Source organism: Amia ocellicauda, chromosome 10 (assembly GCF_036373705.1).
Source record: "Amia ocellicauda isolate fAmiCal2 chromosome 10, fAmiCal2.hap1, whole genome shotgun sequence".
NCBI lineage: Eukaryota > Metazoa > Chordata > Actinopteri > Amiiformes > Amiidae > Amia > Amia ocellicauda.
Window position 1 is genome coordinate 37832649 of NC_089859.1, and position 14823 is coordinate 37847471.

Here is a 14823-nt window from a genome sequence, read left to right on the forward strand (position 1 = left end):
TCCATGAAAGCATAGGTTGTTTCACAGTCTTTAGTTAGCACATTCATGGACATATTTGAAATCCCCTTTAGACCCCATTTTCAAGTCAGTATTGTTAGTCGCCAGTTTGAGAGCAGCCACCCTTGTGGTGTTTTTGTTTTGGGGAATGTAACAGTAATTTATTAATTACTTGTGCTTTGCACATCTCAGATTCTCATTGGGGCTGAGCCCCCCTAGGGGTCAAATCCTTGAATCGCCCCCAATCTGTCCCAATAATACAGTGTAAGTGGTTACATTTTAACTGTATTAAATAAAAAATATGCTTGCAAGAAAACAACCTGCAAATTCTCTCACAGCTCTTCTGCTTTTAGATAACTCAAGTTATCAAAAAGTCTTGTGGGGTTATGCCAAAATGTATACAAAGCCTGTTCAGCGGGTTTGCATAGGTGTTCCATAGGGTTATTCACACTTCCATGGCTCTTTGTGTACAGTGGAAATAAAGAATGCTTACAGTAACTGCAATAAAGGTGTACACTGCACGTAACAAATTAGATGTTATGCCCAACATGCATACAAATTAAATGCTCCCTATTGTTTATGGAGACACACAAAATATTTTCACTTTTTTTTATCTGCACCATGCTACACATAAGTGGACGCTTAATAAAATATTTGCATTGATCTGGTATTACATATAAGCAAACACATCAGCATTGATCCACCCGCTAACAGATAACTACACAGATATATATTTATATTTTATATTTTGTATCTTGTTCTTCTACTCATATTTGTAACCACTACAGTTATGGATACAGGTACAGGTTTGTGGTTTTGTATCAGCGGGTAGATAAATACTTTCAATTTACAACATGGAACCCCAAATTTCTGTACCTTCATGAGCAATTGCGGTCTCTCGCAGGGACCATTTGCAGCTTCCACCCTCTGTTTTATCTTGAATAAACAATGTGACTGGTTTGTAGTGCCTTTCGCACTGCCTACTAATTTTGGAAACCACATCAGCAAAAAGAGTCTCCTCCCCATTTGCAGGTCTTGATATTTTAGATTTAATACAGCAAGAAGCTGAGCTGCAGTATTCCCTCTTGCAATATCCCCTCCACATTAGTGAGTGAGTGTTATTATTTTATATTACATTGGCCAAAGATTCACATTTTTCAATGTCATTTAGTTTTGTACAGTTTAGCTTGTTAGCATTATTTAAATCAACTGCATAACATTTTTGTAATTTTGTAATTAATGCTATTATTTTAAAAATGTTGCTTCACTTTCTATATGCTTTTGTAGTCTACCACAATTCATAAAAGCATTCTTTAAAACTAACATGTTATATAAATGCGTGCTTGCGTGCGTTCATGTGTGCGTGTGTGTGTGTGTGTGTGTGTGTGGGGGCGTTTAAGTGGTATTATTTAAAAGGTATAACATTTTTCTAAATTAAACAGAATCTATCACCCCTAATACATAGTTATAAATGACTCCTTAAACAGGCCAACAGAGATTGTCCGTCAGTCCTATTATAAATAAGCCTTCTAAAAAGATCACACATTGAGGGATTATTATTATGTCGCAAAAAACACATTAGGACTGGTGCAAAACCTATGACACACACTAAATCTGGGCCTGTGATTTTAGGACATGGCATTGGTGTGGAATAAAAATGCTTCCCCTTGGCTTCCGGAAGCCAGGCTTTATGTTTAATTGAAGAATATGCATGGTGCTAGATAACCATAACAACAGGTACTCTATTTAAATTTTTCAGGATCAACTTAGAACTGTGATGGAATAGTAAGGAATCATTTCATATGCACTCTTTCCCGGAAATGGATTTACAGGCACATTTATCCTCTGCCCTGCTGTTTAATCTAGGATGCCAAACAGTTTAAAATGGCAGACATACTTGTGAAGCAACTCTTGATGAGCTGTCAACAAGCGAAAGCACAAGCTTGGCACATACTGTGTCACAATACATTACATAACGCAAAGCAGCATCAAGGTTTAGCTGTACAATATTGACTTTTTTCATAGTTTCAATATTGGCAAATCGGACATCATCTCCTTGAAATATTGAATTCCTCTCAGCTGTTAAGCTAATACAAAACACTGGCACCCCTCTCAGCTGTGTCATTCAACCAATTAATGGAATTCCTGTCCAAAAATGAAAACGGAATGTGAAGGGGTCTGCGTAGGGAATGTGTCCAGGTTACATTATAGGTTGCGACCCATACTTGCCTAAGATGACATGATAGGGTAAATAAAGTCCTGGTACTGTCACAAATATCAATTGTAATCGACAGAACATTAGTTTCACATTTGTCCCCTGTACTCCATCTCTTTGGCTTTGACATCTGTGCAGACCATACAATAAGCACATAAGAATAAGAAGCATTAAATAATAAGCACCAACATCTCTCTACATTTAAATATTATGTTAAGTATTCACCACTTGCCATTAACATGAATTTATCCAGATAATTAAATTGGTAATCCCCACATAGCAGACTCATGAATGGTATAGTACGGCACAAATTCATATTGAATGGTAATTATTATTGTTAATTTCCTAGCAGATGCCTTTACCAGGGAACATTTCAGTTGATACAAAATATACACAGTTCACAAAACCATTTTACAAAAGAGAAAATCTTAATTGAAGTAAACTAAACTAATATCATGTACAAGTGCAAGATTATATACAGAGGTATTTCAAGTGTATTTTCAAAAGTGCTGTTATTAGACACAGAAAATTATTCCAGTATTTGGTGACCTTTATTTAGCTATCAAGGTTTTTGCAGTGTCCATATACAGATATAGTTGACCTATGTAACACTAAGATCTACAGACTGATAAGTATCTTGCAATTAGGATGAGTAATCTTCCATAGCCGCAGATAAAAAATTGAAATAATAACACAAAGCCAAGAAACATTTTATGCCAAATAAAGCAAAAAACAAACAAACAAAAAAACTGACAGTCATGATGGAATAACTGTTGAGTCAATGACAAACTTCTTGAACCGCCCTACTCCACACAATCCCTCGCTGACGGGATTCAAAAGTATAGCCTGCTGAGATGTTGCTTTTGATCTCAGTCCGTAGGACGCACTGTGTGAGCGGTCTAATTACTGATCTCAGTGACTGCATCACCCTTCCATTACATCCAGCTCCTGCATCTTTTCTTTCTGAACGGCAGGAATGTCTAAACAAGCACATGCATATCTTGCTTTAGTAATACCAAAGTGTTTATCATTGAACGCAATGTGCAGGTGATTAGCAACAGATGACAGAAGGCCTTAGAATTTCTACCAGATGGTGTGTAAGGGTCAATGCAAACTTCCAAAGGGAAGGGCTGTGTTCTACAACTATCTTGTTCATTTTTACTATAAAAAAATGTGTTACATTCTTGATAGGAAAAAAAAAAAAAAACAGCATAGGCGCACACTGAATAGGTAGATAAAATGGGCAGACCACTAATTACTGACCTTTTACAAATTTTCAGTACATGAAAAGTATTAAAGAAAGGGGAAATACGTGATGCACCATATCATGATACAAATCAGGCCAGTCAGTTTTTAAGTTGGCAGAAGAAATTAGCTGTTATCCTTTGCTGGTAACAACCATCGGTGCTTTACATCAGGCACATAACAATACATCCTGATAAAGTATTGCACAAATATCAGTTTTAAATGATTAACAGTGCATTTTTGGGAGGGTAATATCACAACAATTAATTTATTCATAACTCTTAATGCCAAGCAATGCTGGACTGTGTAATTCTGTTCACATTTTAAGAGGTATTAGCACCTACAGATTACATGATTATGAAACAATGAGAGAAAAAGCGTACACATTTTTATTTTTTCTAGGACAGTCTATTAGTTATGTAAAATGTTCTTCATTATATCCATATGTATGTATGACTGTATATGCTTGTGTGGAATAAATGTAGAATGTATTAATAAATCAAAGAAAACAGACATTTTCTAAGTCTGCTTCCACTTAATCCAAAAAATGAAGCTTTAGCTATTTCTAGTTCGATTTCTAAACATTCCCATTATTGCTCTAAAATATAACAATTTAAAATTAAACTCTGTGCATATATTTGTAATGTTATACTTAATGCAAACACTTATTTTTTTTTTATTTTTTTAATAAGCAACTATGAAAAGACATGCATTAAAGTCTTGCTAAAGCAGCATGCTCTCTCCAAAAAACATTTAGAGATAACCTTTGGCAGAAGACCAGAGGAAACTCAAAAGGAAAGAAGTTATTAAATATGATTCACAACCCTACAATTACAGATTTCTAATATATTCCATCAAGCCATTTACTTGTTTCCTTAGAGTTTAGTGGTTATTATACATTAAATATTTGTAGGATTTTTGAACAGTACTTGACATATTGAAATAAATACATCCATTTTAAATGCTAGATTATCCTAAAAAATGTACCTTTATAAGCAGCTTCTTTCTGTAAATATTTAAATGTCTCACCAGCAAACACACAGCAGTCTTCTATTTCATCTACATGTTACAGTACAAAACAATATAATTGTTTTTCATTGCAGGTTACATTTTCAACACTAGTAAGCAGTAGGAGGCAGTCATGCTTTGTCTTAATGACATTTCCCGCAGAGTTCTGCTTGTCAAGCGTTAATGGTGATGTATTTTAGGATTAGACTTACAAGAGAAGACTGGATGAAAGTCTAGGCTTAATTTTGAAGAGACAAAGAGCAAATAGATGTGTTTTAAATCTCCATGCGTTGCTTCAAATGTTTGGTTTATGTACCAATATTTGTCATATTTATTGTTTGCAATAAATGTGAAAATAGTATTTAAAAGCATAATGTCTAATTCTATCACTTAATGTCAGTTTGCACTTGTGCACTGCATTAATATAGCAAAACCCACACACAAAAATGCCAAGCTGTTACTAATGACAATACAATGATTGCCAGAATTGCTATTTCACCGAGAAAATATTTCACTATTTGATTAAATCAACTGATTTAACTCTAAAGATAACTACTAATTATGTTAGGAAAAACATATTTTGTGAAAAGATGGAGCAAACAAGAATACTTCATCAACTAATATTCTATCTAGAGCTTTATAGAATATTTCGATTGTAAGTTACAATAATATTAAGAAATAACACATACAAAATACATATCCTGTATCAGAGAATATACTAGTGAAATAAACACATTGAGTAGGTTATGTATAGTCTTGATATGTCAAATTAATTACAATTAATGTTAAAAGAAGACTACAGCATCTGGATCCTGACATGCATGTTTAGCCACACTGAAGCACAACATATTTTCAAATGGTACTGAAGTTCCAGGGATTCCTTGTTTTAATTGTGAACACTATGTAGGCTCTAATACCTGATGGGAAACAAATGGACACTAGCTATGATAATTTATATACATTGTTTTAATTTCAAAAACATAAACAAAAACAAGGATAATGAATAATAGAAATACTGTTTTAAGTTTGAAAATGCTACAACAAAATTGGAGTAAGGAAAGTGTCAGCCAGCATTGCCATAGTGGGTGTTGTTCTGAATATACAGAAACAGAGGATTAGAAGAAGCTTTATGTATTTTATTATTTAACTTTGGTATAAGTTCTACCAGAGAGAATCTGAGAGAGAAAAAACAAAACAAAACAAAACAAAAAACAATAACCACAACACTGCACATCTTAATACATGCACCTTATACAGAAAGCTAAATAGGCCCAATGTAGATTTTGTTATTCTTCCAATCTTATTACTTTGGTGACTCTTGACAGTTCAGCCTGACTTCTCATCAAAGTCTCTGGCATATTTACATTGGAAAGAGGGCACAAGAACAGCCTTGTAAAATACAATGTAAAAAGCAGTGGTTCCCATTAATTATCTAAACTGTGGTGGCCCGCCAAAATATTTTCTTGCGCACAAGAGGAGAGCATGAGCATGAGCATTGCGCATGAGATGAGAGCAGGTGTTCATTGGCAAATGTGAATGCTTGAGTACTACAGACGAGAGTTAAAGCAGGATCAAATCTGCTAAAATAAATAAATAATGATAATAATATATGAATATATGATGTGAAGAAAATCACGTTTCAGCAGTCAACACAATTATAAATCTTTCACAATTACACATTTTATTACAAAGCCCAGATTGTCAGCTATATTATATTCAGTATAGCCTATACCACATAAACTCATTAAGTTTACAGCTGAAATGCTGTATATGTATTTAATTAAAATATTTAGTAACATATAAGAACGGATATGCAGGAGAAATTCACATACGCAGAGATATTTAGCCTATTGTCTGCTGTCATTTTGTTTTTGCAGATATTCAAATTACTTTTGGTTTGGCGAAGCCAAATAAATTAATAAATAAGTCGCGATCCCGTCTTTAAATTCGATGGTCGAAATCAAACGCTCGTTTCAATCTTCAATTTCGAAAAAAAAAAATGTACACCCCTATTTAAAACATTTTCATCATCAAGTTAGCAAAGCTATCTGTGTATCCCGACTGTGATATGTAGCTGAAAGTGATAATTACTGTCGATATTGGCACTTCAATAAGAATTATTAGTGTAAACATTATTAGTAGGCTGGCCAAGTTTACTCATACAGTATTCCCTGAGTTAACTCTTGCTAACTACATTTACATTGATATGAATGAAGTGAAGTAAAACAACTAACATTAGCTACACACTTGTACCGTACTGGAACTGTACTGCTACATTATTTCCAGCATCAAGTTGGCAAAGCTACATCCCAACTGATATGTAACGTTATATTGATTATATTAATTCATTCAAAGCTCTTGAAGGTTAATCAAATTCAAGTACTGTTTTAAGATTAAGGTTTACATGATTTTCAGAGTATTTGAAGAAGAGAGATGCACCAGATGAAAAGGAAGAAACAGCTAGGATAGCTAGCATAGTTAGATGGCAAGCCAATAGCCAACCAGATGACTGTTAGGCTTTTGGTCAAGAAACAAACTAGAGTTCATAAGGCTCTAGCCTCTTTTCCTCTCAAAGTGCACCAGATTGATGCATTTAACTGTTAAAATGTACAAAAGTTTCTCACAGGGGGCCGTGCCATGAGGTCTCCCCACCACAGTTTCCCAAAATCCTGTGGGAAACACTGAAAAACCATAATACAGTTTGATTTTGTTTTTTAAATAATGACCTCCATTGATTCTGACAAAGGGTTTTTGGGAAGTAGCATTTACACTTCTAAATATAAAACCTATCAATCTTGTCTTTGCATGGAAAAAGCTCACTGGGTGTTCTATAGGATTAACTTTTTGCACAAAATGTCACATTTAAACTCTTCGTTGGTTAATTTCCCTCTAGGTTAATTAACATCTGTGAGTGACCTTTATCATTGACAGCTCCAACTTTATCTAGAAAGTCAAGGTTAAAAAACTATCTATTCAACAAGATTGATTACTGATTAAAAAGATCACAATGAGCACAATACAGACTGCCCATATTTTATAATGCAGAGTTTCCATAAAAATAATAGAAACCTTTATTAGTAGTAGTATGTACATTCATTACTTTTCATAAGAAACTCAAACCAATGTGGGACAAATGTAGAAAATATTTAAAATTTCAACCTAACACAGGGCATCATTAATATGTACTATGCTTAGAGTTAGATTTAGTTTACTGCGGCTGTTTAAAACCAATTGCAAACTTGTTAGAAGTCAAGGGTGAAATATAACTAAGCAAGTGCAATGCTGATAGCAATATGGTATTCTTTCCATTATTCTGAATTATGGTTTCTTTATCCGCCATCTTTACAACAAAGTGCTGTGCAATATAATGGAAACGTAAAACAAAACAAATGTTTTGAAAAACATCTGCTGTTTAGAAGTTTTTGCTAAATGCACAGAAGATCCCCAAAAAGCTTAATATAAGCTGTGGAACTGAAAACTGGTATATCATGGAGGAACAAGCAACCTCCGGGATCATTTTATCCAACGGAAGTTTAAATTATTATGCATTATATATTAGGCTTAATGGGTCAATTGCATAGAACTGTAGCTTACTGGAGATGATCTTGTGTTTAATATGCAGCTCTGTACTAACTCCACAAGTTTGTTGCAATTGACTATTATTATTACATACAGAAAAATATATAATGTTGACATTAACTCTGAACTGTAGAAGGGAATCTTTTTATTATATTTAACCCAAATGTAAAGGTTACTGTCTTTAGTATTTACTACTTTCAGTATAGTTGTGTCTTTTTTAATGTTACTGAACACCGGGGTATATTCATCAAGAGGATTACACCGATTCACTATTTGACACTTTTTCAGTATTCAATAAAATACAAATTAAAGTTAAGATGCATACATCACCACGCATACAATTTATTATGAGTGAGGTGCTTTTACTGGAAGGTTAATATGCAAGTAAAATCAATACCTATACATAAAACGGTTTGTAAAAAAATACGAAAAACATGGTAACAGTTTGAGATAAACTACAAGGGGATGTTTTATTTTGTTTATATGAATTACGTGTAAAAATAAATTTGATTTTCATTCAAATCTATACACTAGTAGCTAAAGTGACATCATCAATACATTATGCAAATTAGCATCAACGAAGCTTCAAACCTTTGTTTGGTAATGTGCTCCAAACCTTCGAAGGTAAAAATTAACCCTTCAGCACAGCCCTAGCTCCTAGTGCCAGTCTACAGTGTGCTGTCAGAGTAAACAAGAGCATTTTAATGAATTCTAATTCAAAGAATTCTAATCTAAGCTCACAGCCGAAGTTATAGTGCAATACACATACCTACATATACATATGTTTTTTTCTTTTTCATGACAAATCTGCTTGGCTAACAGATATCCTCATCGAACTCATCAGCTTCCACTGATATAAAAGCAGATTACTACTGAGCACATTGTATTTTCATGAAAGCAGTCACCCTAGTCCTGCACAACTCTGCAGTGATGTATGGCACACACTGTGGAATACACAACATTAAGACAACATACATGTTTTAAGGCTAATTTGTTTTAAAATTTGGGCTCGAAGTGTTGTTTTGATAATGCACCAGATGTCTAAATCAAGCTTGTTTTTCCAGCACTTAACTTATTCCCTTTTCAAAGCAGCAGAAATGCCACGTTTATTTACGTTAAGAGTTTCAGGCTATGGAGCACAATTTTTAATTGTTAGCAGCTGTAATATCAAAGCAGGCTCATTAAAGGAGCAATAGCATTGTGTACACATCCATAATCCTGAAAAATAAATTGTGGCAGGTCCATGTGCTACTGAATTACTTTGTCAGACTGGCTTCATTTTTATTCTTTGTTTATGAAAGCCTAAACCGCTCTGCATGATTAGTGCTCATAAAAATCTGATTACATTTTTTGTATGCCACCCTTCATTGCAAGAGGAAGGGGAAGTTTATGCCCCTCAAAGCAGGAAACCCTGTCCTATGATTCTACAGTCATCTTAAGTCTCTCAAAGAGGCTGCACATATTTTTAGTAACCCCATCAAATATGTTTATTTACATGTGAGACTACCTCCATTATGATTGTCATTTTTTTGTTTTTTAATAAAGAAATAATTTTATAATGGTAAATAATGGTTATTTTAGAAAAATAATATATAAAACTTTTTTTTTTCAAATCTGTTCTTGAATATTAATAAATACATATTTCTATTACTCATAATACATATCATTGAAGCCAAGACCTAATTTGCAAAATAATCAAGCACTTTTTTAATATTATAGTTTTTACTATATATATTTTACTACTTTTGAAAGGCGAGTGAAGCTGGTACCACTGACAGTTATGCACAATGCCAGCTGTCACTTAGAAAAATTTCAGTTGTAAACAGAACTCAAGTGAATTCTGTCTTCTTCACTACCTGCCACTGAATGTCAGGTCTCCTTTAAATGATGACTGTCAGATGTTGTTAAATGTGTGGGGGGTAAGCTTTTATGAATCCTTTCTGTTAATGTCAAAGCCTAGTGAATGAATTCCAATTACCATCTTGGAGATTTGGGTTCATAGCAATACTATAAAACAGACCAATTGGATTTTTTCAGATTTTGGACACATCTCAAATTTTCTCCGTACACTAGTAGTCCTTAGCCACAAGATTCGGGTTGCAATACAATTATTTTCCTGGTTATTAATATATAATATTATCATAATCCTGCTTGTACATGATTACAGTAATAACAGAATTTTCAGTTATTGGGGGGGAAAAAAGGGTGTTGAATTATGTATATAGTGTATACTGTGATTGTGGGAGTAAATTTGCTTTTGTACAAAATAATGAAGAGATTAAGATTACTTTTGCTTTAGTTCATATATTAATGAAAACATTGGAACTAGTGAAAAACCATACATAATTTATGTAAAAGAATACATAATTCTGTTATTATTATAGTAATTATAGTATGTGGGGTATGATAAGAAATGCATAAAAGTTAAACATTAAAAACAAAACAAAATAGAAATTGTGCATTCCTAAGGTTTAAAAAGAACAACGAATGAGCAAGTCTCTCCTAGTCAATGAGTGATTGCTATAGTTCTGCTCTTCCCCCCTAATGTATTTAAAAAGCCATTATACAAACTCTAATAAAAAGGACATAATGATTCACATATAGATGCAGATCACCTTTCCCTTTGTCATGGAGACGTCTGAAAGCATCTTTTTATTAGAAACACAAATCAATATGCCCAAGGGCTTACAATAACTGCTGCAGGCAATTTGTATTATCGCCTCTTTCACTGGGATCCTACTCTCTGAATAACGTATTACAATGAGTGGCAGGAAAATGGCAACCTGTCACAATTGATTTCTGTAGTTCTTCAGTTTCCCCTTTACCCCCTCCCCTCCTTTATAATCAAACACATCGCATGCACAGCTGCAATAGTTTGACTGGAACACTGCAGGTATATCTTATATCACAAACCTATTTAAAGAGCATATTTAAAACTATTTATTTATTACATATACTGTCAATATATATATATATATATATATATATATATATATATATATATATATATATATATATATATTGCTTGTGATTCTTATCCCCACCCCTGTATTTAAAATTGATTCATTTTCATATTCTCAAAATTGTCATTCAATCTGCATTTTCATGTTCCAGAATCGGTGTTTGATAAGGTCATCAAATAACCCAGGCACATGAAAGAACATGAAACCTAGACATGCTCTCAGTCTAGTCAAGCAATTAAGGATCCTTTTCAGGAGAAGCTTCATTTTCAGTTGCTTGATTGCTAAATATGAGTTTTGGTCAAGCAGTTTTTGTGTGTGTGTGGAGTGCTCTGTCTATAGAAAAAAGCTATTAGAAAGAGATCAAGATGGTGCCATTTGGAATACTTAGAGAGCTAAGTATACTAGCAAGTTAGGGCACCAGTCAGGAAATGATCTGAGCTTTTTGTACTTCTCAACAATTTCATTAAACATTTTATTTTATTTTATTTTATTTTACATTTAAAACTCCCTGGTCAACTTCATCTGTAGGAACATAAATACATGTATTTATTGGCCAGGAATTCTGTAAAACTACTAAATGTATGCAGCACAATTAGCATTTTAGACCACAAGGACTTGACTGAAAACAAACAAAAACTAAATTACTAAATCTCCTTTGGATTACTTTCAATCTCCATGGCATCTATACCATATTTCTATAAAAACAGTTACATGCATGTCCTTTGAAGGTTGTTCCACTTAATAGTTGTCTTTTTGTTCCTGCACCATAAGTCTTGCAGTAATGTTGACAGATAAATCTCACAAATAATAATATAATAATATACAATTATTTTGTTGTATTATAATGTTTCCTTTACCAGTGAGAGATTATAATGAGACTTAAAACCAGATCCCTTACTTTATGCCCCAGTCCTCAGATATCAAATGCAAATGCTCTATTAACAGAATAATATCTCTGAAAAGCATGTTTTACAGGTGTTTGCCTGGTTCTATGGGAGAGAAGAACAGCACATGGAAATGGTTTGTGTTGAAAGCATTTACCTTATTTTTTGCATGGGATGTATTCAGCACACTTCTTGTTTCTTTTCCTGTGTATATCACCACTCCAATTACAGTTCCTGTTAAAAAGAACACAGGTCAATTGAAAATGGAATGAAGGAAATTAATATGACTGAATATCAGTTTGCAGATCTTTGATAAGAATTTGAGCAATGTTTTTCACCTGGTGGCAACAAATAATTGCACAAAATGATTTTGCACTTACAAATAGAAATACATACACAGATACTTTAGTTGGTGGTGCAAGGAAATGTATTATGGAGAAAGGTTGTTTTTTTATTATTAAGTTTATATTGTATATACAGTTGCATCTTTGGATCAGTTCTGTACAGTGAATACCCCACATAGAATACAGAATACCACTTTGTTTCATGTAACTGCTAGCTTATATATTGATATAAATTGTGAATTGGTTAATTAAATTAATCAAAAGCAAATAAGAGCTAATTTATCAAATAAGAGTGGACAATGAAACATGCTTCTGTCTTCCCAAACTCATAACTGGGTACAATTATCTTATATAAATATTTTCATTTTTTTCATTTTGTTTTTAGACATATGTGAAGGGAATTGTATGACATGTAATAACCTGGTTTACTTTTAACAAAAATAAAGTTAATTGTTAATAGGATAAAAATGACCGTTGCATTTTTCACATTTAAGATAATATGTATTCCATCTATTTTTTGATGTTTAAGATATATATAATTGATGATTTAAAAACATAATTGATTCATATTAATATTATATATAAACAGTTAAACCACTTAAAATAATCTGTCTTTACAAATAAAATATCTATACCTGTCCCAGTTCAAGTATATGACGTGTATTATCAGCCCCTTGGTTCCCAGCCAATATTTAAAAGTTTGCAATTTTTTTTTAAGTATTACTAAAAGCCTACAGTAACATCGGTAAGCTACTGTACACTACTGCATCTATGCAATGTACAACCAATATCTCAGAAGAAATATATAATGATAATAACCAAACATTGTTCATATGATAATTGCTAATAAGCATTATGGATTATATATGAACATAGATATTATTTTATTTTAAGAGGGGGCTGGTAGCATTTAGAACTTGGAAGTAAACAGCAACATGACAAAACTCAAATATAACAATAAAAAAAAAGTAATAATTGAAAAAGGTTTTGAAGGCTCTTCATTATGCAATTCAGAGTTAAGCTCATGTATCATTGATCATCTTCACTCACAGAAAGTCTTAAATTGAAGCTGTTTGTTCAAGAATACTGCATGTGTGAAAAACATTCAGCCTAATTATTTGAGCACTGTGTAACACTGAGTCATCCTCCACTTAACTCAATGAGGGCCACAATTAGGTTAATTATTTTATTTCATTATTAATTATTTACTTAGTTGGACGAATGCAGCGACCTTTTCCAATGGTTTAAGGAAGGTAATGTTTTGAAGAGATTATTGGACTATGACCTTTAAGGACCACAATTCACTAATACAGAACATTTCTAATGTCTTGTACACATAAATTGACTGCTTTGTTATAATAATGCAGATCCCCAACACCTTTCTCATTTCTGTCTCGCTAACATTATCGAAAATAAAACATGCCCACTGTATCCAATTACCTTCTTATGAAACTCACCATTTAAACAGTGAGAAAATTGAAAATGAAAAATTGAAATTAATACAGGCATGTTCTACTCCAGACCATAGACTGTTAAAACACCAGACCAAAACACTGTTTTATTTACTTTGCATAATGTGCACATTGTAGATGAAAACTACTCCTCACTTAAAGTTACTCCCACCCCTATCAACACCACTGTTATGGTAGCTATAGCTTTTATGATGGGATGTGAGATATTACTGTATAGTGCATGATTATGTTACATTGTCAGATGAAAGGATCTAATGTATTTAATGTGCATTAATATTTGTGGTTTAGCCCAGATTATCAATTAAATATTTCAATATATTTGCATAGATTTATAGCAAAGCATGTCAGTTTTGCAAAGAGAATACTTGCTACACAGATACTTAATGGACCTGCTGCACACAATACTCTATAGGAAAAGGGATACTTCTATCTGAAGCCTCATAATAAGTCTAATAAGAAAAAAGCAAGCATTTTCACCTCATTCCATTTACTGGCATGCAAGCTTGACCTTTGCGGACTGTCTAGATGTGCACGTCTTTATTTTGGATAATTAGCTACAGACCACTTGGCTATGTACAGCTTACTGAAAATAGCTTTAACTGTTATATGTACATCCTTAAAATGTATTTTAAACACTGCAGCTGTGTAAGAGTGAAGATTTTATTTTAAATCATATAAAAAAGGACTTAGAGGACCTAAAAATTTGCAGGCACGCGAACGCACGCACGCACGCACGTGCACACAAAAGCTTAGTACTCAACACTTAGAAGGTGTCCTTAACATCATCGTAGAACAATATAAATTCTGATCAATATTCTCATCTTAATTTGCCAATTCATTATCTCAGCCTCGTTCTGAAGATGAATGTGCTATTAATATTAAATGAACATGATGAGAAAGCAAGGCCACTTATAAACTTAAACATATCCTAAACAGTTCCAGAGTCATCAGGACCCAGAGAAAAAAAAAATAGAAGCAATGAATCATGCCCTGCAAGCTGTCCAGGAGGTGGTGAAAAAAAATTAGTGAGCAACTTATTATCAGTCCTAAATTACAGTAGATACAGATCGGCATTACAATGAACATTGTTAATAGCAGTGGTGTCAAACCCCTAAC

The 14823-nt window shown here is 33.2% G+C and overlaps 1 protein-coding gene across 4 annotated transcripts in view; it reads right to left on the reverse strand.

Moving 5' to 3' along the window:
* The window catches only part of atp9b (ATPase phospholipid transporting 9B), a 234371-nt gene that overhangs the window by 87129 nt on the left and 132419 nt on the right, over positions 1-14823 (reverse strand). For all 4 annotated transcript variants that reach the window (XM_066716058.1, XM_066716057.1, XM_066716056.1 and 1 more), the window contains one exon: positions 12049-12125. In XM_066716058.1, the coding sequence (XP_066572155.1) occupies positions 12049-12125 (77 nt within the window). The remainder of the gene's footprint in view (positions 1-12048; positions 12126-14823) is intronic.